General features: G+C 44.7%; 1 protein-coding gene across 1 annotated transcript in view; it reads right to left on the reverse strand.

Moving 5' to 3' along the window:
• mfn1a (mitofusin 1a) overlaps positions 1–27192 on the reverse strand; it is a gene marked incomplete at both ends in the record, with an annotated part of 76908 nt that overhangs the window by 36468 nt on the left and 13248 nt on the right. The window contains 9 exons of the mRNA XM_084327770.1: positions 2407–2517; positions 3472–3598; positions 3690–3811; positions 4061–4128; positions 5140–5293; positions 5466–5573; positions 6840–6948; positions 7549–7673; positions 11441–11603. Coding sequence (XP_084183896.1) covers positions 2407–2517; positions 3472–3598; positions 3690–3811; positions 4061–4128; positions 5140–5293; positions 5466–5573; positions 6840–6948; positions 7549–7673; positions 11441–11603 — 1087 coding nt within the window. The remainder of the gene's footprint in view (positions 1–2406; positions 2518–3471; positions 3599–3689; positions 3812–4060; positions 4129–5139; positions 5294–5465; positions 5574–6839; positions 6949–7548; positions 7674–11440; positions 11604–27192) is intronic.

Raw genomic sequence — 27192 nt, forward strand, 5'->3', positions numbered from 1 at the left:
GAGAGAATCTGTCCTAGCTGGGTTTAATACCTTTTTTTTGTCATTTTAATAACAAACTGCTTATACACAGGCATATGCATCACAATTAGACCCACTATGCTTCTTTAACTTGTGCCTTCAATCAACAAATCTCATCTTGCACCATATGCATTTCAAAATGTTTGGCCAATATTCAAATCCTGTATTCATCCTCTCAAATCAGTCCCTAATGGTGAACGGTTTGCATTTATGGAACAAATCAATGCAACAAATTAAACTAAATATGAGACAGGAAATTCCAATCAGTAGCAGAGCGAATCTGTCCTAGCTGGGTTTAATACCTTTTTTTTGTCATTTTAATAACAAACTGCTTATACACAGGCATATGCATCATAATTAGACCCACTATGCTTCTTTGACTTGTGCCTTCAATCAACAAATCTAATCTTGCACCATATGTATTTCAAAATGTTGGCCAATATTCAAATCCTGTATTCATCCTCTCAAATCAGGCCCTAATGGTGAACGGTTTGCATTTATGTTGAATGAAGTAAGAATCCACTGCAGTAAAAATATCCTCACCTCGAGTGGTGGTAGTAAGGTTGACTGACATGAGAATGTCCTGCTTCAGATCCTCATTTTCAATATATTGCACATAAACGATGAGCACAGCCTCGTCTGCGACAGTTGTAGTTTCATCAAGTTGTATGGCAAATGGACCCTTTCTAAGCTTTTCTGACAGCTGCTGCTCGCAATCACTTGACATCTTATCAATTCGGTCTTTCACTACATTGTTCGAGAGTGGTACTGATTTTAGTTTATCCGCCACCTGTGGGCCGCACAGTTTCTAAACCATTTTGATGCAGGCTGGTTTGATGAGCTGCTCGCCAATATTGTGCGGTTTCTTTGCTTTTGCAATTAAAAGCGAACACTCAAAGGAGGCTTCGGTAGCCTTCTGTAAATCACTGCCACCCCTGCTCCACGCTACTCTAACATCAACAGGCTTGTTCGCCTTGAGAGACTGTTCTTTCCTCCGAAAAAAGTCTGGATCCTTCCCAACGGTTTCTGGGTGCTTAGACGCCTGATGTCTCTTCAGCTTGCTGGGCTTCAGGCTCGAGTTTGCCAACTTTTCTCCACAAATCACACACTCAGGTCGTTTGTCTGGTCCCTCAGTGAAGCCCATGGTGATGTAATTTTCGCGATTGCTGTAGGTCCTAACTTTTTTTGCAGATGAGCTGCCGTCATCTCCTTTTCGTTTGTCACAAATTTTCGCCTCTGGCGGCTGACTGCAGACGAGCCGAGAAAGTTAACTAGCGTGCTAGGCTAGCTACAGAAAGTGATACAGTCAACTGATTCGCGTTTTAGCGGCTACCCGGTAGCCTACTGTTAACGTTCAAAAATCATGTCTAGATGTTTATTTATTTATCTTTATTTTTTATTGTAGTGGAGAGACTATTCATGCTTCTGATGATAAAAATATGCTAATTAATTTTTTTTTTTTTTTTTTTTTTAAGACCTCAAATCATCTGTGGTCTGGCGGACCCCCTGCGCCCCCTGGCGGACCCCAGGTTGGGAATCACTGGTTTAAAGGAACACGCCAACATTTAGCTTACCGTCTTCTCCAGAGAGAGACGAGAAGATAGATACCAGTTTCCTCTCTGTGCGTTCATATCTGGCTGCATGTGCAATGGAAGCGGACATGGCCAGTTAGCCTTCGGGAGAGGTGTTAGTTGGACAATGCCTAGGCTAACCGGCCATGTCCGCTTCCATTCATTGTGTAATAGCTTTCAAAATGTTGGCGTGTTCTTTTAAGGTCAGTCACTCCGGTTACATTTTCTATACCTCTGATTTGAAAGTGAATGCGCCCACTCACCCACTAACACACGCACTCGACACTTGACCTCAATATTGCTTGCCCACACACTGTCAAGAGAGATTAGCAGGACATTAAGAGGCTTTACTTCGAATCCACTTTAGATTGCTTGCACACACTATAGGTGTGTGTGTGTGTGTGTGTGTGTGTGTGTGTGTGTGTGTGTGTGTGTGTGTGTGTGTGTGTGTGTGTGTGTGTGTGTGTGTGTGTGTGTGTGTGTGTGTGTGTGTGTGTGTGTGTGTGTGTGTGTGTGTGTGTGTGTGTGTGTGTGTGTGTGTGTGTGTGTGTGTGTGTGCGTGCGTGCGTGCGTGCGTGCGTGCGTGCGTGCGTGCGTGCGTGCGTGCGTGCGTGCGTGCGTGCGTGCGTGCGTGCGTGCGTCCGTGCGTGCGTCCGTGCGTGCGTGCGTGTGTGCGTGCGTGTGTGTGTGCGTGCGTGTATCCATGGATGAGTATATTAAGGCCAAAAGTCAATGGGGGCCATAGAGTCAGAGGGGCTTTGACAGTTCAGGTCATTCACTAGTGTTACTGTAGCTGAGGCTTACAGTGACAACATACTTCTTTGTAAAGAGTCAATGTCTCCTGATCCTCTGTTGGGTTGAAATCTGCACGGAACTCCTCCACCAGCACAGCGAGACTACGGATCTGGTCCACCATGGCAGTGGTCACCTGAAACAGAGACATATTCTCTCTTTATATTTACATTTGTGGTAAACGAACACGCCAATATTTTGGGAAATTTGCTTATCGTCTTCTCCAGAGAAAGACAAGAAGATAGATACCAGTTTCCTCTCTGTGCGTTCAGTAGAAAGCTATCTGGCTGCACGTTAGCCTAGCTTAGCACAATGAATGGAAGCGGACAGTGCCGGCTAACCTTCGGGAGAGGTGTTAGTTGGACAATACCTAGGCTAACCGGCACTGTCCGCTTCCATTCATTGTGCTAAGCTAGGCTAATGTGCAGCCAGATGGCTTTCTACTGAACGCACAGAGAGGAAACTGGTATCTATCTTCTTGTCTCTCTCTGGAGAAGACGGTAAGCTAATTTCCCAAAATGTTGGCGTGTTCCTTTAATCTTAGAATCCTAGAACTTTTATTCACTCAACTTATCATCTCACAAACGCTGATAATCAATCACTATGCATGCCAAGTCAAATATAATTAATACAATTTAAATGTTATTGCTCACAGGCTTAGGGACAGCTATACCCCCCCTTTGGGCCCAGGTGTAGAATGTCATGTCACTGTAATTACGTCCCTGAGCCTGCTTAGTAGTAGCTCTTTGAAATGGTTGGAACTGTGGAAATGTGAACAGGAGTTATCCTAGGTTGAGGATTATGGTATAATGCTCAGTTGTGTTTGGAGTCAACAGCCAGTATGGGCAGCACTCCAGAACAAAGTAGTTACCATAGTTTTCTCTTAGTTCTGTTGCAATGTTTGAATAGCTGTACCAGTACCAGTACTGGGCCCCAAGAAAAACGGATTCCCTCACTGTGTCAATGTTGTCCCATTGGGGCTAGGAGTTACCAGGGCAAATATAGCCATGGTGCAGATCAACCATATTGTCCAACACTGTCCACACTGCCATGGTAACTGAATGATGGATGTACCCTGGATAGAGCCTACCTTGGCTGCCACTTCCTCTGCGATAGTCTTTATCCGCTCTCTGACACTCTCGGACAGACGGTTAATCTGTCCACGGACAAAGTCCAGCCGGTCTCTCTGCTCCTCTCTGTCCTCCAAGGAATAGATCCTACAAGGGTTAAAGGTCATCAGCATCATCAGCATTCCAAAAACATTGGAAACATTTGTAATGGTGGAGGACAGAGAATGAAATTACTCACTTCCTGTCAGCCGAGCTGATGTTAATTGCATCCATGACTGCTTTGATGGCTTCTGTTATTTGCGAACCTCTGACTGTGTGCTGCTCAAACTTAGTTTTGACGGCCGATTGTGAGATGAACTCCTGGGAAATCCATAGATATATTTAGAGACAGAATCACAAAACTGCAATTACTATGAAACTATGAAACTGATGTTTTTAGCTGTTTTGTTGCCTTAAAAGGTGCCTTTCCACCGACTCCGGCCAAGTCTATGCAGTACCTTGTACGTATCTCACGGCTGCATACGCTCCTCTACACTGGAAATTAATCGAATGCAGCTGCACTGCTAGACTTGGCTAGAGTCGGTGGAAAGGCGCCGTTATTTTGCATACCTCAAATGTCCTTTCAAAACTCTGGAACTCCTTCAGTCTCTCGTGGAAACCCTCCGCTAACGCACCACCTTGGAAAAAAAAAACACGTCGGGTCTATGATGACATCATCAACTTTAGTAGCGACATCACTGTCAACCTGAGATGTTCTCTTATCCCCCTGCCTCACCTGTCTCACCTGCCTCACCTGCCTCACCTGTCTCACCTGCCTCACCTGTCTCACCTGCCTCACCTGTCTCACCTGCCTCACCTGCCTCACCTGCCTCACCTATCTCACCTGCCTCACCTGCCTCACCTGTCTCACCTGCCTCACCTGCCTCACCTCTCCCACCTGCCTCACCTCGCCCACCTGTCTCACCTGCCTCACCTGCCTCACCTGTCTCACCTCTCCCACCTGCCTCACCTGTCTCACCTGCCTCACCTGTCTCACCTGCCTCACCTGCCTCACCTGCCTCACCTGTCTCACCTTTCCCACCTGCCTCACCTGTCTCACCTCTCCCACCTGCCTCACCTGTCTCACCTGCCTCACCTGCCTCACCTGTCTCACCTGCCTCACCTGTCCCACCTGCCTCACCTGCCTCACCTGTCCCACCTGTCTCACCTGCCTCACCTGTCTCACCTGTCTCACCTGCCTCACCTGTCTCACCTCTCCCACCTGCCTCACCTGTCTCACCTGCCTCACCTGTGTGGAATAATGATCCCCTCCCCCCCTCAAACAATCTCCCAGTCATGTTCCAACCCCCCTCCCATTCACCTTTTGTCTCACCTGATACCACCCCCCCCCCCCCCCCCCTTTCTAATTCACCCCTCCCCCCTCCTGGCCCCCTCCAATCCAATACCTGGGCCATCCTACCCATCTGTTTCTCTCTACTATAAAGACCTACATCTTACTGAATTCTAGGAGCTCTTTGGAGGGATACTAGTCCTTGTCACTCCTGGAGTCATAACTTTCGACCTATTTGTACTTGATACTCTGTTTGAGCTAAATAAACCTGTGTTCTACATCTGACTGAGTACATCCTTACTCGTGGTAAATTCCTCTACACCTGTCTCAGCTGTCTCACCTGCCCCGCCTGCCTCACCTGTCTCGGGCATGCCCTGGGCCCGGTGCATCCTGGAGTTGAGCACCTCCTTGGCCGACACGAAGAAGATCCTGCCTGGCGCCTCCTCCGGACTCACCACCCTCAGCTCGTTCGCCAGGAAGCCGACACAGCGGTCTAAGTGCTGCTTTCGCACCTGCATGTCAGATTTTTTCGGATTGGTTAACTTTTGAGGATGGATCTGCGGTAATATTTTCCTGATCTGTACTATGACAGTGTGACGGTAACAACTGTGATTGGTGCAAAACCCAGCTGTGCAGTAAAAGTAAAGAAGCCCGTAGTACAAGCAATCATGTATTAAAACGTACATCTTCTATGTACTCAGGCTCAGTTATGGAGGCATCCCATCTATTGTGCAGAATGAAGACGTTCGGCTTGGATATGCGTTCACTGACTTTGTGGAAGAAGTGCTTCTCCTGTAGATAGAGAATTGAAAAATATGTCAAGAAAGACAAGTCTTGCAGATAGACATCCAATGGGTTAGGACACTGTTTGATGGGGGTCACGAGAGTCCAAAACACAGTAGCAAATACAGTATCTGTGGTTAATTAGTAGTATACAGGTTAGTACAGGTTAGTAGGGTTAGTAGTATCTAGGGTTAGTAGTATAAAGGTTAGTAGTATACAGGTTAGTAGTATACAGGTTAGTAGTATAAGGATTAGTAGGGTTAGTAACTTAGTAGTATCTAGGGTTAGTAGTATAAAGGTTAGTAGTATACAGGTTAGTAGTATACAGGTTAGTAGTATAAGGATTAGTAGGGTTAGTAGTATCTAGGGTTAGTAGTATAAAGGTTAGTAGTATAAAGGTTGTAGTATACAGGTTAGTAGTATAAGGATTAGTAGGGTTAGTAGTATAAAGGTTAGTAGTATAAAGGTTGTAGTATACAGGTTAGTAGTATAAGGATTAGTAGGGTTAGTAGTATCTAGGGTTAGTAGTATAAAGGTTAGTAGTATACAGGTTAGTAGTATAAGGATTAGTAAGGTTAGTAGTATCTAGGGTTAGTAGCTTTAAGGGTTAGTAGTATACAGGTTAGTAGTATAAGGGTTAACCCTTGGGTGGTGTTCAAGTCTTTCCAATGTTACTTATACAATTCATTATTTTCTTTTAACCTGAGACTCATTGGCCTTGGCTCATTTTATGTGAAGAACATTATAAAATAACACATTGTCATTGAGTGTACACTGTGCACCCCCCCCCCCTTACACATTTATATTACATATGTGGTGTACGAGTCCAATGGACCCAAAAGTGGAGAAATTGTAGGTGAAAACAAACATTTACCAAAAAGGTTCACCGTCTGCCTCCAGCTTGTTTCATTTATACTATGTTTTATTATATCCATGATATTCTTTTTGATTATAAAGGATTCTCTTTTTTTCTTTTCTTTTTTATCACATTTTATCACCAAAAACTAATAGCACGTTTATTGGGTAAATGCCAAATATTAACCATATTATGTTGTCTCGATTTTTACATGAATTATTATGGATTTGTTGTTTTAAAATAGACCCACTAGACCACTAGTTCACTAGGACCCGCAAACATTGGGAGAGTAACAAAAATGCGGATGTCACACAAGGGTTAAAGGAACATTCCAACCAAACATAATGCTGATTTATTATGCCCATAATCTCACACATATCACAAAACTATAAACTCTAAGAACTAAGATGTCCACTCACCGTGTTCATTAGCGTAGACTCCGAGTTGCCCACTAAAACAAAGACATCCGCATCTAGACAGAACTTGTCAATCCAGCTATCCAGCTCCAGGGTCACATCTGTTCCTGGGCTGTTAAAGTAAGTAAGTAAGTAAGTAAGTAAGTAAGTAAGTAAGTAAGTAAGTAAGTAAGTAAGTAAGTAAGTAAGTAAGTAAGTAAGTAAGTAAGTAAGTAAGTAAGTAAGTAAGTAAGTAAGTAAGTAAGTAAGTAAGTAAGTAAGTAAGTAAGTAAGTAAGTAAGTAAGTAAGTAAGTAAGTAAGTAAGTAAGTAAGTAAGTAAGTAAGTAAGTAAGTAAGTAAGTAAGTAAGTAAGTAAGTAAAACTTTATTTGTATAGCGTCCTTCTCAGCACGAGTGCACAGAGTGCTTCACAGCATGTTAAAACATCAGTAGAAATACAAGAAATAAAACATGTGAAGAGAAGAAAAAACATAAAAATGAGCTAAAACAACAGAATAGACAACAAAAGACATAAACAGAAAGAAACGGCTATGGGTGTTTAAAAAGGGTTTGTAGGAATTGTAGAGAAATGTCCTTAAAGAAAATCTAACTAGCCAACTAATAGCATGGGAATGTATCCACTAATGACATTCACGTGTTGATTTAATCTACACATTTGATCAGATTGCATTAAAAGCGCAATGGCTGCAGAGAGACAAGCAAATCCACTTACCTGTCCATGAGAACCAGATCATCCCTCAACAGAGCACAGCGAGACTTGGGCCAGAATATCTTCACCAGGCTCCCTGAGTCCAGACTGGGTTCCATATGCAAGGCGTGGGCGAGCTGGTTCACTGTCTGAACAAGAGGAGAGACAAGATGAGAGGAAGAATTATTACAATTTATTATCTTTCCTGCCTGTACCTTCTCCCTCCCCCCTCCCCCATGCTGCTATGATACCTGCATTTCACCAAGGGGATTAATAAAGGAACACTATACTTGTAGAACTATAGAATTGTAGAGAATAGGGCTGTTCTTGACTAAAGAAGTTTTTAGCCAACTAACAACGAATCAATCAGTTGACTTAATAAAAAGAAATCTGTTAAATTGTATTTCCCACATGCGATCATGCAGAAGGACCTCTTATATCCACAGCTATGATTCTAATTCCTTTTCACAAATCAGTATCACTCCGCATCTGAGGAAAAAAACTTTAGTATTGTTAACCCTTTACCGGCCAAGTAACCATTTTTGGCCACTTCCCCATACAATATATTTAGCCAGGTGGGAGAGGGGGGGGGGGGGATCTTTAATCTATGAAAATAACTTCTTCCAGCCAATCAGCACAGGTCAGGCTATGACACAGATATTGTCACCATCCCATCTGACCAATCAGGATAGACCCTGGGGATCTGCAACTCCCTTCTTTTCACCACAGCAAGAAAATGAAAATAGTTGCACCTGCTTCTACTCTTCAAAATCCATTATTTCCTCAACAAGTCATGGTGAGTTGATAACATTTACTCATTTTTGCAGTTGAACAATCATTGTAAAGGATGGGATAGGTGTTTTTTTGCATAGGATTAGTGAAATCAGGATTTGTTGTTAGCTAAAAAGTGGTGAAGCCATAAACGGTCATATGCCCCTTCAGGTGAAGTGACATAGTGTCCATTTTTAGACATATGCCCGATGCATCTAGTCAGTCACACTTTTAGGGTATTACTTCTACCATGTAGTACCCTGTAGTGCCATGTAGTACCCTGTAGTACCATGTAGTGCCATGTAGTACCCTGTATTGCCATGTACCCTGTAGTACCATGTATTGCCATGTAGTACCCTCTATTGCCATGTAGTACCCTCTATTGCCATGTAGTACCCTGTAGTACCATGTAGTACCCTGTAGTACCCTGTGTAGTACCCTGTAGTACCCTGTGTAGTACCCTGTAGTACCCTGTGTAGTACCCTGTAGTACCCTGTAGTACCATGTAGTACCATGTAGTATCATGTAGTATCATGTAGTATCATGTAGTATCATGTAGTACCCTGTAGTACCCTGTAGTACCCTGTAGTACCCTGTAGTACCATGTAGTACCATATAGTATCATGTAGTATCATGTAGTACCCTGTAGTACCCTGTAGTACCCTGTAGTACCATGTAGTACCATGTAGTACCATGTAGTACCCTGTAGTACCCTGTAGTACCATGTAGTACCATGTAGTACCCTGTAGTACCATGTAGTACCCTGTAGTACCCTGTGTAGTACCCTGTAGTACCCTGTGTAGTACCCTGTAGTACCCTGTAGTACCATGTAGTACCATGTAGTATCATGTAGTATCATGTAGTACCCTGTAGTACCATGTAGTACCCTGTGTAGTACCCTGTAGTACCCTGTAGTACCATGTAGTACCATGTAGTACCATGTAGTATCATGTAGTATCATGTAGTACCCTGTAGTACCATGTAGTACCCTGTGTAGTACCCTGTAGTACCCTGTAGTACCATGTAGTACCATGTAGTATCATGTAGTATCATGTAGTACCCTGTAGTACCATGTAGTACCATATAGTATCATGTAGTATCATGTAGTACCCTGTAGTACCCTGTAGTACCCTGTAGTACCATGTAGTACCATGTAGTACCATGTAGTATCATGTAGTACCCTGTAGTACCATGTAGTACCATGTAGTATCATGTAGTACCCTGTAGTACCCTGTAGTACCCTGTAGTACCATGTAGTACCATGTAGTACCATGTATTTCCCTGTAGTACCATGTAGTACCCTGTAGTACCTAGGGATGGGCATTTTAAAGAAAAATCCAGATCAATTGATCGCATGCTATACTCGATTGATCGTGTATTACTAGAAAAGTATTTTTTTAAACAAACAAACAAAAAATTAGATTTTTTTGTACTTATTTTTGTTCATTCACGTATATATGTTTAAGGAAACCAACAAACAGTTATAATCTTACACATACATGTGAAAAGATATGTAAAAAAAATTTAATTATAATAATAATAAAAGATATTCATAAACATTTATTATTTTGATTTTTTTTTCTTTCGTTTTTTCTCATAGCTGTAATCTATTAATCGATTACTCACGCCCATCCCGTACCATGTAGTACCATGTCGTACCCTGTAGTACCATGTAGTACCATGTAGTTATATAGTTTTGTCCGCTATTCTTCTTTGGGCCTTTATCGGCTACTGTTGCCATGGCAACGCAAATTCAAGAAAACTCCCAATACATTTTATTATTTATTTTATGTTGTGAATCAGCCTGCCAAGTTTCATAGATATGCCCCCTAAGGAAAAATATGCCCCATAGCCCCAACATTTTTAGGGTAGGCCTACCGGTCGAGGGCCTGTTCACGGATTAATTTACAGGGGGGACATTTTTTTATTCTTTTTTTCAAAATTGTAGATAACTTTTGAAATAGCACCAAAATAACATTCTAGAGTTGAGATTGTGAATTTCCAGGTATTTCAAGAAGTGACCGGTAAAGGGTTAAATGAGACTGATCTACGGAGGAGACTGGAGCTGACACATGCAGATCGGGGAATCAGTGTCATCTGAATCAGACGGATAAAGCGATGGTTTTATCCAGATTATTTGATTATTGACACTTCCACTAAATGTATTAATCTAGCTACTAACTGGGAAGACTGATCAATTACAGATAAAGGAATATAGCAGGACAATCGGTTACGATAGTTAACCTCACATTGAACGGGGATTCCCGGTTAAACTGGGCGTCAACCCCAGTCCTGTCGCAGCCGCTCAACCTCCCAAAACGTTGGATGGGTAGTGGTACATTCTCGCCTGAAAAAATATTAAAACTGTATAAATAGGGGCGCCACGGTGGCGCACCACATAGCTGCGCTTGCAGCGTAATCGCAACGTCCTGGGTTCGAATCCAGCCCAGGACTTGTGTTGCATGTCCTCCCTATCTCTTCACCCAACTTTCCTCTCTGCCTGTCCTGTCTATAATAAAGCTGTAAAATGCAGAAAAAACATATCTTATATATTTTTTTTTTTATATAAATAATGGTCCTAGGTGTGCATGTTGCATAGCAACTGCCTTGCAGTGCAAGCAGCCAGGAGGGTCTATTTTATTTTTAACATTATTATTTACTAATAAAAATGTACTAATAATAACATAAACATTTAAATTGAAGTGTGTTCGCGTCGGGCCGACGGACTACGCCCCTTAGCTGTGATATAATAACCATACCATGGCCTGTGGTGAGCTATTGCTTAAATATCAGGTAGCATAAGTTTGGGAAGAACTTAAAGGGGCACTTCACCAAAAAACATTGCTGATTTATTTTGCACCGAATCTCACACACATCCAAAAAACTCTTTTGCGCACATTCATATAGTTTGACAATTGAGAGTAAATTCGTTTGAATATGGCCACCAGTGATGTCATCTGGGACATTGCAAACATTAACTACAGCTTCATGAAAAAATTGCTTGTTTTTTCATTTAATTAACCTGTAATTAACACAACACAAGGATTCAATGTCCCCGATGACATCACTGCTGGCCATATTCAAACTAATTGACACTCAATAAGTGTCAAACTTAAATAAACGTTAAATATCTTGCGACGCCTACATTAAGACTCCTCCTCTCGTTGGAGGACTCTGTGGTGAGGTAGGCCTCCTCTCCGTCCGTGCCCTCCACCCTCAGGAAGCAGTTTGTCGTGTGGCCAATGCCGCTGGGCAGCACGCGGTCTCTCAGCATGGCGTTGATCACTGTGCTCTTCCCGTTACTGGTCCTGCAAGGAGACACTCGGCTCAATCAGCACTCGTACTACTGTGTCTGTGATGGTATAGATTCAGAATATGTCTGTGGTGGTAGATTCAGAATGTGTCTATTGCAGGGTTTGCTTATTCACTTTCAATTCAAGCTCAGATTAGATTAGATTCAAACGTATTGTTATCGTACAGCACACAATTAAAAAAAAATCGTGAAAACAACATTTTCAACCAGAGAAATTTACATTCCCTAATAGATATTAAAGGTGTGTACGTAAATGAAAATGTATGTGTCTGATAAGATGTAAATAAAAATATATGTGTCTGATATATTATTAGAAGATTGAATAATGTGTTGATATAAACATAGATAATGTATGAAAAAGCGGGCGGCTGGGTGGCGCAGCGGACATTGCGCTCGTCACCAACGCAAGAGACTTGGGCCGGCCGTCATACTAACTCAATTGGCAGAGTTAGCGGGTGGAAGTCGATGGGTGGTAATCTGGATGTTGTGGACAGCGACTCCTACAGGTCGGTTGGGGGACGCCTGCACAGCAGAGACAGGAAAATGGCGGGGGTAGTGTGAGCCTCCCACACGTTACACCTCGCCAAATGAGAGACAGGCTGCCTCCACATGTATCGGAGGGGACATGTGATGCAAGGCTTCTATCCTCCCTACAACCGACCAGTGGGGGGCATATGCGAGCAATGTTCAAGACTAGTCTATTTGCCAACACAATTGTTACGTATTACTTTCACATGGTGGAGGGATACTTACTGTCTGTGGTGCATATTCACATTGTGTTTAAGTGTGCTGTCACTAATTGGTGGTCTGTGATTGACACACTGTTTCTTCCTGTTTCTGTTTTCTTTCTGTTGTCATTTCCATGTAGTTAAAATGGCCGCTTTTCTAATTGATCACAGGTGTGGTGATGAGGCACCACGCCCTACAAATGCAGAGTGCAGGCTGCAGTTCGTCTCCCACTTCACAAGAGATGTCAGCTCACCAGAGTCTCATCTGCTCTCACTGCTGCTATTTTTGCTGTTTGTTCTATTTTGGCCTATGTGCCTTAGTTTTGTTATTGACCTTTGGAGTCTGGAACACCCAGCTCTCACCCTTTTGTGCATTTAAATAGCTGTTCCAATAAATAGTTTTATTTTTGATAAACTCCTGTCTTGTCCTGTGTCCACCACTTTGCATTCAAGGCCTACACGAGCCATACTTTAGGCTTGAATGTAACAACAATGAACCCGGAAATTTTGGAACCACCAAACTTTTATGATAGATATGGATAGTATGGGTCACCAGCACTTAGAAACTGCCGGATGCTAAGTTGTACATGTTGGGCAACTTTTTTTTATTTGCATAGCCACATTTGCATAATCACCTAAATGGACAAATCTCGGAAACTACTTGATCAATTTCAACAATGTTGGAGTGGTTTTGGGGGTTATTCGGGATGCTGAATCCATTTATGATACTCAAGAGTTTCGGAATTGCAATATTTACTGGAATTTACAAAATTTCTATTTCAAGAGAAATTCTGCTGAATAATATTATGGGGAAACTTACTCCTTGCTTACAAGTCTTGGTTATCATAGACTCAGGTCTACTGTAAGCTTTAAGTCCCACATTAACAAGGTGACAAAAACAATTCTTCCACCTTAGAAACAAAGCTAAAGTACAACCATTTATAAATCAAAAGGATGCTGAAAAACGGATCCATGCCTTTATTTCAAGCCGACTGAAGAAAATACTTCAGCTTATTCAACTCTCAGCTAGGCTATTACACTGGCTTCCGGTAACATTTAGAATTGATTTGAAGGTCCTCCTCCTTATGTACAAAGCCCTAAATGGAACCAGACCAAGATATATTGGCAATTTTCTTGTCAACTACATGCCCCCAAGAACACTACGATCATCTACTTCTATCATCTTGTATTTTTATTTTCTGCATTGCATTTATTCTGTCTATTTTATGCTCATTTGATGTATTCTAGTGTATTTTCTGCTGTGAAGCACTTTGGGCTACAATTCTTGTATGGAATTTGTACAAATAACGTTTATTATTATTATTGCCATCCTTAGAGTTATTTGCTACCTCTATCTAGCAGGGCTAAAATTATTTGAAATGGTTTTGTTAACCCTCCTGTTATCCTCAAATTGACTTTACACTCTTTATCCTTGGGGACATTTTTACCCCAGCAGTTTAAACCTCCAGAAAATGACCATAATCAAAAGTGTTACCCAAATGTATGTTTCAGGTGCTTCATGTTACTTTGTTGATTACCTAAATAACAATTTAAATAAAACATTACCCCTACTCCCCCCCACCCACCCAATTATACATACATAATATATATTATGTTGTTCAAGTGGGGAGTGGGCCCATGATAACTTTCTGTTTTTGGAAAGTAACGTCCAACAGGAGCATCTGCACTAAGGGTCTCATTCTCATCAGAGGAGGACGCCTCATAATCCGGGTCTCAGACACATTCTCTCCTATGTCACTTTCACCGTCAAATATCTGTGACAAAACTTCACTGGCAGAAAACTTTTTCTTCAAGGTAATTTTCAAATTAGAGTTTAGAAGGCTGCTATGCAAGCTATGTTTGCTCCTCCCCTATGTTGCGTAAAGTTTAGGTAGTCAAAAATCACAAATAACAATAAAAATACAGTCCGGGATATACATTCTAAAATATATACATTCTAAAATATACAGCCAAAAATATACAGTAAAATTTACAGACATAAATGTAGAATTTTCTTAATAATTTTTTTTAAGTGTATATTATAAAAATAAGAAGTAAAAAGTCCTGGAAGATTACCAGAGTTTGTACTGTCACTCTGTGGTGAGGCAGTGAGGCACAGTGATGCGTTGTATACTCTGATGGTTGTTGGAATTAAGGACTTCCTGTGCCGTTCAGTGTTGCATCTAGGGAGTCTTAGTCTAACACTGAACATGCTCCTTCTATCAGCCAAGTCTGTGTATAGCGTGTGGGAGGGGTTGTCCATGATGGCGTGGAGCTTAGCAAGGCTCTTCCTCTCTGACAGGAAGAGTCTAGCTCCACTCCTACCATGTTACTGGCCTTCCTGACCAGCTTATTTGTCACATATAAGGTACATGTACATTACAGTGAAATGCTTGGTTCTGCATGAGCCCCCTGAGATTGTGCTTCAGACAGTAAAAAAGTAAAAAAAATAAAGACCAAACACTATACAAAATATACAAACTAGTACAAGTACACAATGCAAACAAATGCAAAGATGAGTTAGAGAGGTAGTGCAAATCTTTTACTAATAAATAGATACAATATGGTGTAGTGTTAAAAAGTCTTTAAAGTGAATGTTAAAGGTGAGTGTTATTCCATACACATGGAATATGTATCTCGATACGATAGAGGGCACACATTGTGAAAACAAAGAACAATTTACCGCCTAATAGAGGCCTTGCACAGAGTGTTTAGAATGCCCATTTCTCCTTGTTAGGGACCAAGCAGTGAGACAATGAGGAAACAGCAGTTGTAGATGAAAACTGGGTTTTTATTTACCCACAAGGTGCAAAACCATTGCAAACCAAGAATTTGATAACTAGGCCTATAGATGGATTTCTCGTCCACGTCAGCAAGGAGGCCAAAAGGAACGTATTAATCCTGGTCAGAACAATGGGGCAGACTGTATAGAGGATACTTTGTAGGACATGACCTCGAGAACATTTGAATGGGGGACACTGTACATTGGAATACTGACATACATTTGACATGGAAACTGTACATTGGAGGAGGTTGGGTAGGTGGGGTGGGGTTGGGTGGGGCTGTACATTGGAATACTGACAAAGCCATGCTTGGTCTTTATTGTACAACTGGGTTAGGACATTTGTAGGGGCCAGTTTTGAATTGCAGTCTCCCGTAGGTGTTCTTTGAGAGTGTTTTTGAAGGTGGGTAGTGATTTACATTCCTTTACAGCTTTGGGTAGGGCGTTCCACATTGTTGTGGCATAATTGCGAAACGTGTTTAGTCCCTTGTTTGAGCCGAATCTGGGTTTTACATGATTTGTGGAGCTCCCTCTGGTGTTGTGATCGTGGTATTCACTGACCTTTGGGAAGTATTTTGACATGTACATGGGTACCTTGGTCGTGTAGTGTATCTTGTAGACCAGGCCCATTGCAAGTTGCTGTACTCTGTCGTCTACTCTAAGCCATCCTAGGTTGGCAAAGTGTGCAGGGGTGAGGTGGGTTCTAGGAGTCAGGTCAAGCAGTAGTCTGACTAGTTTGTTTTGAGATGTTTGTAATTTGGTTTTTAGTGCCTTTGAGGTGCTTTGGTACCATGAGGTGCAAGCATAGTCGTAGTACCCTTGAATGAGTGCTCCTGCCAGAGTCTTCAGGGTATTCTTGTTTACCAGGGAGGAGATCCGGTACAAGAATCGAGTTCGTTGATTGACTTTTTTTTATTACATTGGATGCCATTTTGTCACAGGAAAGATTAGCCTCTAGGATGGAACCCAGGTAGGTAATTTCATCTTTCCTTGTGACAATATTGTCACCCACTGTAACTGAGAAGCCGTCTGTTTTGCTGAGTTTGTTATTTGAACCGAAGAGAATGGACTCTGTTTTGCCCATGTGTAATGATAGTTTGTTGTCGGCGAGCCATATGCAGATTTTGCCTAGTTCCGAGCTGAGGGTTTTTTCAACCTGTAACTTGTTCTTGTCAGAGACCAGCAGGGCTGAGTCGTCCGCAAACAGGAACAAGTTGCAGTCACAAGCTGACGACATGTCATTTGCATAAATTAGGAACAGTAGTGGTCCTAGTATGCTTCCTTGTGGAACACCACAGTTCACTGTGAGGGGGGGGGATAGGGTACCGTTTACCTCCACCATCTGTTCTCTCCCCTCCAGGTAGGATTGTATCCAGCTCACTGATGAACTATCAAAACCAATTGCTTTTAGCTTGTCAATCAGAATGGTGTGATTGACAGTGTCGAAGGCCTTTTGTAGGTCTAGCATGACCATGCCGCAGTATTTGCCCGCGTCCACCTCTTGCTTGATGTGGTCGTTCAAATAGAGAAGGCATGTGTCAGTGGAGTGGGATGTTCTGAAGCCAGATTGGAATTCGTAGATTAGATTTTTATCCGTAAGGTACTTTTCGACCTGTTCGTATAAAATTTTTTCCATGACTTTCGAGATGGAGGTAAGGATAGAAACAGGGCGGTAGTTGCCTGGGTCTAATTTACTGCCTTTTTTGTGCAGAGGGGTCACTCTCGCAATTTTGAAGTCCTTGGGGACGTGTCCCTGTTTTATGGAGAGGTTTATTATGTGTGTGATGACTGGGGTGATGGCGGCTGCTGAGTCTCTGAGGAATTTGGAGGGGATGTTGTCATGGCCAGTGGCCTTGTTCGGTTGGAGGGCGCTCAGTTTATTGAGTACCTCATCTGTAGTTACCATTTCCAGTTTGAAATCGTCTTTGTGGACGCCTAGGTTCTTGTAGTATGCTACTATGTGTTCTACCCCATACTGCCCTGAGTGGGAGGGTAGTTTATTTACCAGTGTTGTGGCTATGTTTGTGAAGAAAGTGTTTAAGTAATTGGCTACATCCAGTTTGTCTGTGATGAGCATGTTGTCCGTCTTTATGTTTATGTTTGAGAACCTGGTCTTATGTTTTTTACTGCAGCCTAGTTGATTATTGAGTAATTTCCAAAGTTCACGTGGTTTATTTTTGTTTTCCTCAGTTTTGTCATTGATGACATTTTTTTTTGCAGTTTTTATCATGGAGTTTACGTCATTTCTTAGTCTGTTTCTTTCTAGTTTGAGTTCAGTCACGTGGGCTTGGAGTTCACTGCTCGTGCTTTTGGTAAGCTTTGACTGACTTTTATGAAATTCAGAGCATTTCTTGTCTCTGGCTTTCATAGCGGTCAGTATTTCAGTGTGCATCCACGGCTCAGCGCGATTTTTTACCCTGGTGGTTCTTAGGGGGGCCATGTTGTTTAGTATTGTTGAGAATTTGGTTTTGAAGCCAAGCCAGGTTTCTTCAACCAGTGTACCATTGAGTTCATCTGACCAGTCCAGGCTCTTCAGTTCAAGGTTAAAGGCCTCGCTAAAGTACGTTTTGAGGTCTCTAGATGTGACCATTTTGTGACAGCCAGCCTTTTGCTTTATCTTTTTGCGGGAACAGAATATCATATAATGATCACTTAACCCGCATGCTATCACCCCTTTATTGGAGATCATGGACTTGTCGGAGGTCAGGATGAGGTCAATGGTAGTCTGGGTTGATTCACACACCCTTGTGGGTTGGGTGATTAGCTGGCTGAAACCGTGCAGATCAGAAAATCTACTGAAGGCCTTGAAGACGGGTGCTGCTTTACGTAGCATATCCGTGTTCCAGTCCCCAATAAGGATTTTTTCTACGCCCTCCACCCCAGTTAAGCACCCATCAAGTGTGTCATAAAAGCCACTCTGTTCTGGTGGTCTATAGATTGTGCCTATTAGTACTGATTTTGCCCTTTCAAATAAGATTTCAATCCATACAGTTTCAATCTCGTCATGGTTAAGGTCAGTACGGTTGCTGAATTTGGTATCTTTGTGTATATACACACAGACACCACCTCCATACTGGTTCCTATCCCTCCTGATGATTGAATAGTCCTCGATTTCTATCTCTGGATCCTGAACAGATGAGTCAAGTTTTGTTTCTGTGAAACATAATATATTAGCCTTACCGTTTAAAAACAAATGTCTGATTTCAGCCAATTTCGGTTTCAAGCTGTTTATGTTTAAGTGAAATATGTGAAGTCCATTTGAGTTTGTTATTTCATTAATGTCGTCAAGTTCAAATTGTTTTTCCACTGTGGTGTGTGGTTGATCTTGTGGCGTTATATACACAATATGTACAACGACACAATGGTTTACATTATTACAAATATGGTAACATGGTTGTGGCTTTTACAAATAGTGGTTAGCTTTAGAGATGAATGGCTATGATCACGGAGCAATAGTGTTAGGTGAAACAGATACTAGCTCCTCGGCTAGTAGTAGCAAGGCTCTCTGCTTCCTGCCACAACCTGCTGTGACTCTCAGAGCCCCTCGCTGCCCTGCACCTGATGCGACGTCATCATTAAGATGACACACATGCTATGAACCACGGATTAAAATATGCATGTGCGTGAGGTTGTGGTTTAGTCGACAAAATGTTTGATAAAAACGCTAAAACTGGGTCAATTTCGATAATTTTTTTCCCCCTCTTCATGAAAGTCAGTGTTGGCCTAGTCACATTGTTTATTGAACAAAAATACAACCTGCAAGTTGGCCTTTAAATATAAACATTAGTCTACCTGGAGACTCAATGAGGTAATTGTAGATGTCGCCATAAGACGCGTCTGGCCATTTAGTGGGATCATTGTTTTATTATCCTGTTCGGCTGAAAGGACACTGGCCACCGATTTCAATGTAACGCGGAAGTGTAGTGGTGTAACTGAGGGGTACAATTCCCTGACTGTATTGTTAGATATGATACTTACTACCACTACCTCTTGTACTTTAGACTCTGGCCACCCAGTACTAGGCATAAATAATTATGGTAAACACTCCCACGTAGATGAAACGATCCAACACAAATGTACCAAGTCGAAAGTCTGCGTTTAATAATAATTAATACATAGCAAAGGGTATGTAGAGCAATCACTTAATTACATTTATGATTTGAAATAGGATGCACTTTTATGGCAAATGAGTATTCGTTGGTATATCAATAGAGAACGTCCAATCTCTGGTGGCGCAGGCGGTAAATATACAACCTGGAATATTTAAGGAATAATAGCAATGATACTTTAATGATTATAGAACTGGATACACTAGGGGGGAATTCCGGTCGCTTGTAAGACAACTGGAGAAGGGGGGGGGGGGTAGAGTCTGGCTGTATCCATCTGGCCGAGGGTATCCTGGGAGAACCCACGGTTGTGCGGCTCGGTGCCTCAGCGATCCTCGATCCACAGATGAAAGCAGTTGGACTCTCTGTGGGCCGGCTTCCTCCGGTCCACGATGGAGAGACGTGAAGCGACCTCGTCGTGTAGAGCGTCTCCTCACCTGTCGTCCTCTCCGGGGGGGGGGTTTCCAACACACGGCAGTGTTGGTCTTTATCCATAGAATAATCACTGTATACAAAGCATAATCCGTGCCTGGGAAGGCGGGCTGTCATCGGTAGAATAATCCGGTATGCAGGTCCACTCGCTCGTCGGCTCTGGGGCTCCTCGGGTGCAGCCTCACATGGGGTCGGCCACCCTGGATAAGCAGCCAGTTCTACCCGAAACGATGGGGGTACTGACTACGATAGTATTCTCACCGCACGAAGCACTACATATGAATAGACTATTATTAGCTTAATAGACTACGTCCAACTCGACGATATAGTGCCAAATATGACTATTCAAATATTAATATACACAATGTCTCAATACCGATGGTAGGCCGAACTTGGCCTTACTCCCACACGTGGCGTCGCGGGGAGGCTTTACGTCTGTCACTCTATGGGAGGGTAAGAAACTGGACTAAAAAAGGAAGTCCTACTTTAGTAGCGCAGTATATATACGCACTATGAACAAATAGTACCATTAGTGGTGCGGTAGCCAGATTCCTACGCGGAACTAGGACTTGTTCGTACATGTTGAGCGGTACGTTTGAACTGGGTCTGGGGGGTATGGCAGCCTGGCACCAAGGTCTCGACCAATAGTAGAATGGAGACTATTATGGGATGTTCAGTAGGCTAGAATGGATATTCAATGCATATTGTACAAGGAATATACAAGGGATATCAGGGAATATTAGAGAATATACGAATACAATTAAATATATATATATAAATAAATATATATATTCGGTTTAATCTGGCCCTTCACAACAGCCACCCCCTGATTGGTCCCAGACCTAATCAGTTAAGCAGAGACAGATTAATCGCGTTGTCTATTTACACATAAGGGTTTGCTGTAGGGGTCAGTCAACTTCACAAAGTCATAGGGTTATAGGGTCATGGTCATCATCGATTGTGTCTGGGAGTCGGGGCAGTTCTATGAGCCTCGCCACGGGACGGGTGTAAGTGCGCCCCTGGACAAGCACTTCAGCTGCTCGGACCTTGCCGTCGGCACCGGTGATCACTTTGCTTACGCGGCCGGCCGGCCACATAGCTCTGGGCAGTGATTGATCAATAATCATGACGACTGTTCCTTCTGTCAAATTGTCTCTCTCCTTTACCCACTTCTGGCGGGTCTGTAGAGACGGTAGGTAGTGCCGTAGGAATGTCCTTTGTTGTGCACTCTCTATGGTAGTGCAATCATCTATGTTGGGGTCTGCGGAGATAACAGTGCTCAATCCACAGAACATAGGTTTCTTATTCTCAGCCTCCTCTTGACTGGCTTCCCTCGGGATAGGCGTGGGCCACTCTCCTTCCGGGAGCTTTAGGAATGCTGGGCCGTCACTGTAGACATTGCGACGGGTGAGGTCATCTAGGGGCATTCCCCGGGTGATGACGTCAGCTGGGTTCTGTTTTGTATCAACGTAGCGCCACTCTGTTTCTCCGGTTAACTCTTCGGTTAAGTCTTGAATCTCGGTGACTCTGACTCCCACGAAGACTTTGTACTTGCATGAGTCCGATTTGATCCAGGCGAGTACTGTCGTGGAATCTGACCACAGGATTGTTCTAGACACCGGTATGGTGAGCTCACGTTGGATGAGCGTGGCTAGGTGCGCTCCGGCTAGGGCTGCGCAGAGCTCTAGACGTGGGATAGATTGTTGCTTGCGTGGGGCTATTCTCGAGCGGGCGAGGACAAATGCTGTGTAGATCTCTCCCCCCTCTTCTTGGGCCCGCAAGTAGGCTACTGATCCGTATGCGACCTCTGAGGCGTCACTGAAGACGTGTAAGTCCATTTTACATGTCTCTGGCCTCACCGTGGGTGGGAAGTAGCTTCGGCGCATATTAACGTCTGGGAGTGAGTGGAGCTCCATCTCCCACTCTCTCCAGGTGGATGCAAGGTGTGCGGGAATGGGGTCGTCCCAGCCCTGGTCCTTGTCCCACAATGCTCGTACAATCATTTTTGCCCTGGTGGTGTACGGTAGAATACATCCTAGCGGGTCATATTGTCGGGCGAGTGTTGTGTACACACTCCGTCTGGTGGTCGGCGCCGCCGCCGGCCTTCCCTGCTCCGTAGTCAGGGGCTTGTGTCTGTAGTGAAGCGAATCTGTTTTGAATCGCCACACCAATCCCAGGGTCATCTCCTGGGCTTCTCCCAGGATTGTAGCCATCCAGGTCTCGCTGCTGGCTGCCTTGTCCTCGGAGGAGAGGCTGCGCAGTACTTGCGGATCGCTGCTGGCCCACTGCCTGAGATCAAAGCCGCCTTTGATCAATGAGGCGCGGAGTTTAATCAGGAGAGCCTCGGCTTCTTCCTGGGTTGAAAGGCTTTGTAGACAGTTGTCTACGTAGAAGCTGTTCTTTACGCTGTGTCGGACCTCTTCGTCCGCTGCTGGGTCCTCTGCTACATGTTTCTGTAGTGCAAATGTAGCACAGCAGGGGCTGCACGTCGTTCCGAAGGGGAGGACTTCCCATTGGTAGATGGCTGGGTGCTCATCTCCTGGCTTCTCTCTCCATAGGAACCGTAACAGGGGCTTGTCCTCCTCTACTAATCTCACCTGCAGGAACATTCCTTTAATGTCCCCGCTGATGGCCACCTTTTCCTGGCGGAAGCGGAGTAGAACGCCGAGTAGGGAGGGGCCGAGTGTGGGACCGGGCAGTAACTCTTTATTCAGATTTTGGGATCCGATCTGGTAGCTGCAGTTAAATACTATGCGGTCTTTACCGTTGTGATGGACCTTGTGGTGAGGCACGTACCACGATTCAGTGGTCTGGTCAGCCTCTTTAATGTCCATCTTTGTGACGTGTCCCGCTGTGATGAGCTTCTCAATCTCGGCGCGGTATACACTCTCTTGGGCGGGGTTCTTGGCTAAGCGCCGCTCCGTGTTCAGCAGGTACCGTTCTGTGTCGTCTGTCTTGGCGTGGAAAGTAGGCATTCCTTCTCGCCGCAGGAGTGGCGTGGCGTATCTCAACACGCCGTTGACCGGGACTCTCTTGGTCCCTGTCTCGAGGAGGTGAATGGCGTAAATGTCATCTTTAGAGCGAATGTCTTTCTTTCCGTTCTTAAAGGGCATTTGTTCCAAGGTCCATAGCCGCTCTACGTGTTGCAGGAGTGCGGTTTCTCCCTCTGTGACTCGGGAGTGGAGACATCTAGTGGCTGTACTTCGGTTGAGAGATTTGGCGAGCGGGCCTTGGAGAGTCCATCCCAAACGGGTCTCGACTGCTGCAGGACAGCCTCGGGGTCCGGTATGAACCCGGTCTATCGGGACAATGAGGTCTGCATGGTCGGAGCCTATCAACAGGGTCGGCATAGCATTGTCTATGAGCGGGATCGGTAACTTGCGCAGATGTGCATATTTCTCCATCAGCTTGGCGACGGGGTATGTGTACCGCGACAGTCCTATTTCTTGGCTGGTGAAAGCGTCTGTAATCTGGTACCGTCGCTCAGGCTGGCCGCTTGCTGCGATAGAGAATGAGACATTCTCGCCCTTTATCGTCTTCAAATCTCGTCTTATTGTCCGAATTGTCATTTGGGTTTCGCTTCCCCGCAGCCCTAGCTGGGCCGCAGCGGAGGCGAGCAGAAGGGTCTTCTCTGACCCGTCATCGAGGACGGCGTAAGTGTCCAGGACTTTATTCTGGTAGCTTAGTGTCACACGCACTACTTTTAGGAGTACTCGGGCTCCACTGCTGCTGGCGGGATCGATGTACATGACGCTCGCTTTGCTGCTGGATGGTGCGGGTGAAGGGCGCCGTCTGTTACTGTCGTGAAGTATGTCCAGATGGGCTCCATCGCACTTGGTGCACCTTTTCTTTAAGCGGCATTCGGCTGCCATGTATGAGCGCGCACAGCGAAAACAGCGCTTGTTGGACTTTATCCATTGACTTGCTTCCTCCGTGTTCAGCTTGGGGAAGGAGTCACATTGCGCTAGCCAGTGTTCTTTCTCACAGTAGGGGCACACTATCTTCCACTTCTCCGTTCTGGAGGGGGTACTGTGGCTCCTGCTGCTCGGTACTGACTCCGATTGGTGCATCACAGTCACCGATCTTCTTCCATCATTTAGTCGTCTGGTTCCTTCTCTGGAGCCAGGGGTGCTCCGTCCGAATGTATCTAGCCGTAGGCTGCTGACTTCTCTCGCCAGGAAGTCTGCTAGATCGAGGAGGTTCGGTTCGGGGCCATTCGGGTCTCGGTGGTCTCTCTGCCGCCTAAAGCGCTCCTGTCGAGCGGGCGGCAGCTTCTCCAAGATCCTTTCCACATTTGAGTTGGCATAAAGTTCATGCCTCCCCTTCTCTCTCTGCGCTCCCAACATCCCTACCAGGGACTGCACTCTGATGGACAGGTCGTCCAGTGCTCGATTGTCTATTGCTGGGGGTAAGCGGTCGATGTGTCGGATCTCCTGGATCACGTAATCCCATATGCGCCCATACCTCTGGTCCAATGCTACCAGCGCTGCTGTGTATGGGGTGGTGGAAGTCGCGTAGGCGAGCGCTATATTATGTGCGCGGGGTACCTTTAAGTGCTTCAGTAGGATGGCGTATTTATGGCGTTCATCCAATACATCCACCAACATGGTCTCCAGACACATGCGGAGTTCTGTATACTGGGCCCGGTTCTCTTGGGTGAAGTCGGGTACCATAGGCGTGCCAATGTATGACGCTGACTGTGGATACATCGGCGAGCGTTGGGGGAGAGGCCTCCTAGGCGAGTCTCCTCCCGCTCCTTGGTATGGGCTGGTACCGGCAGTGTACCATGGCCCGCTTGTCCAGGTGCTGTTCCTCGGTGTGGGTCGTGCGTCGTGCTCACCCGTGTATAGCGTCGGGGGTCTGTAGCGCAGATCCGCGGGAGTATAGCCTGGGCTGTACCGGACCTCCTGGTCCGGTAGAGTACTGTGCTGTCGTCGGGCGTGGTTCTCCTCCTCTTCCTCTTCGTCTTCAGTTAGGTCATCCAGTGCTTGTAGTCTCTGGTTTAGCCTCTCCACAGGATATGCTGCTCCTTCCCGGTTGCTAGGTCTCGCTTGGACCGGTGGGGGGAGGTGGTCTGTGGGGGGTATAGACCTCGTCTGTTGGTCAAGTTCAGGGTTGTTTACTCGGCTAGGGGATGCCGCCCTGGAGGTGTGTCTAGACGAGTTCCTGGAGCCTCTGGCGGAGGGAGAGGGTGTTGTCCGTCTGATCAGCTGTTCTATTAGTTGCGCTTGCTGTCTGTCGCGCTCTGCGTCCCGTAGAGCACCAGCAGCTGCTCGCTGGCTGTCTGCTCGGTCTCGGGCCACATTCTCTTCCATCTGAATGCGTCTTATTTCTAGACGTATATGCTCTTCTTCGCTCCGCTGCTGGATCTGCAGTCGGTCGCGTTCAGCAGCGGCGTTCAGGCTGATGAGGAAGGCCTGCTGTAGGGTCCTCTCTGCCTCGCTGGGAGAAGGCGGTTGTATAGGGGAGCCTTCCCTCGGGGTACTCCTTGCGGAGCCTTGGAGCTCTATCTCCACGGTGCTCTCCCCGTCTTCTTCCGTGCCGAGTTCTCTCTCGGTAGCGTTGTATTCCTCCCGGGACTCATCGGGGACTACTTCTTCAGTACTGGCGGGGTGTGAAGTCATGTCTGGTTCCCACTGGTCCCCACCGTGAGCTTGGTCAGTTACATTAGAACCCGTAGGGGCCTCTATGGTCGGGGTAGTCTGGGCGTTGGGGTTAGACATACTTTTACTTTCTAGTTTTACCGCGTTTACTGTTAGTAGAAGACTAGGTTGTTGACTGACAGCGTAAGCCTCTAAGTACTGAGGGAGCCGTCGTTCGCGCTGCGGGCGTTGGTTAGGCGGATCGTTTCGTGGAGTGTTCATCATAGGCCATTTCAATATTAATAACACTATATTAATATTACACTAATTACCCTCCGGCTCGAAGGACCAATTGTAACTGAGGGGTACAATTCCCTGACTGTATTGTTAGATATGATACTTACTACCACTACCTCTTGTACTTTAGACTCTGGCCACCCAGTACTAGGCATAAATAATTATGATAAACACTCCCACGTAGATGAAACGATCCAACACAAATGTACCAAGTCGAAAGTCTGCGTTTAATAATAATTAATACATAGCAAAGGGTATGTAGAGCAATCACTTAATTACATTTATGATTTGAAATAGGATGCACTTTTATGGCAAATGAGTATTCGTTGGTATATCAATAGAGAACGTCCAATCTCTGGTGGCGCAGGCGGTAAATATACAACCTGGAATATTTAAGGAATAATAGCAATGATACTTTAATGATTATAGAACTGGATACACTAGGGGGGAATTCCGGTCGCTTGTAAGACAACTGGAGAAGGGGGGGGGGGGGGTAGAGTCTGGCTGTATCCGTCTGGCCGAGGGTATCCTGGGAGAACCCACGGTTGTGCGGCTCGGTGCCTCAGCGATCCTCGATCCACAGATGAAAGCAGTTGGACTCTCTGTGGGCCGGCTTCCTCCGGTCCACGATGGAGAGACGTGAAGCGACCTCGTCGTGTAGAGCGTCTCCTCACCTGTCGTCCTCTCCGGGGGGGGGGTTTCCAACACACGGCAGTGTTGGTCTTTATCCATAGAATAATCACTGTATACAAAGCATAATCCGTGCCTGGGAAGGCGGGCTGTCGTCGGTAGAATAATCCGGTATGCAGGTCCACTCGCTCGTCGGCTCTGGGGCTCCTCGGGTGCAGCCTCACATGGGGTCGGCCACCCTGGATAAGCAGCCAGTTCTACCCGAAACGATGGGGGTACTGACTACGATAGTATTCTCACCGCACGAAGCACTACATATGAATAGACTATTATTAGCTTAATAGACTACGTCCAACTCGACGATATAGTGCCAAATATGACTATTCAAATATTAATATACACGATGTCTCAATACCGATGGTAGGCCGAACTTGGCCTTACTCCCACACGTGGCGTCGCGGGGAGGCTTTACGTCTGTCACTCTATGGGAGGGTAAGAAACTGGACTAAAAAAGGAAGTCCTACTTTAGTAGCGCAGTATATATACGCACTATGAACAAATAGTACCATTAGTGGTGCGGTAGCCAGATTCCTACGCGGAACTAGGACTTGTTCGTACATGTTGAGCGGTACGTTTGAACTGGGTCTGGGGGGTATGGCAGCCTGGCACCAAGGTCTCGACCAATAGTAGAATGGAGACTATTATGGGATGTTCAGTAGGCTAGAATGGATATTCAATGCATATTGTACAAGGAATATACAAGGGATATCAGGGAATATTAGAGAATATACGAATACAATTAAATATATATATATAAATAAATATATATATTCGGTTTAATCTGGCCCTTCACAACAAGTGGTCTATTAGGCGCTCTACAAATTAAAGTTATTATTATTATTATTATTATTATTATTATTATTATTATTATTATTATTATTATTATTATTATTATTATTATTATTATTATTATTATTATTATTATTATTATTATTATTATTATTATCATTCTGTTTACAATTGAACA

This window comes from Notolepis coatsorum (genome assembly GCF_963971535.1).
Source record: "Notolepis coatsorum genome assembly, chromosome: 13".
In the NCBI taxonomy this organism is placed as follows: domain Eukaryota; kingdom Metazoa; phylum Chordata; class Actinopteri; order Aulopiformes; family Paralepididae; genus Notolepis; species Notolepis coatsorum.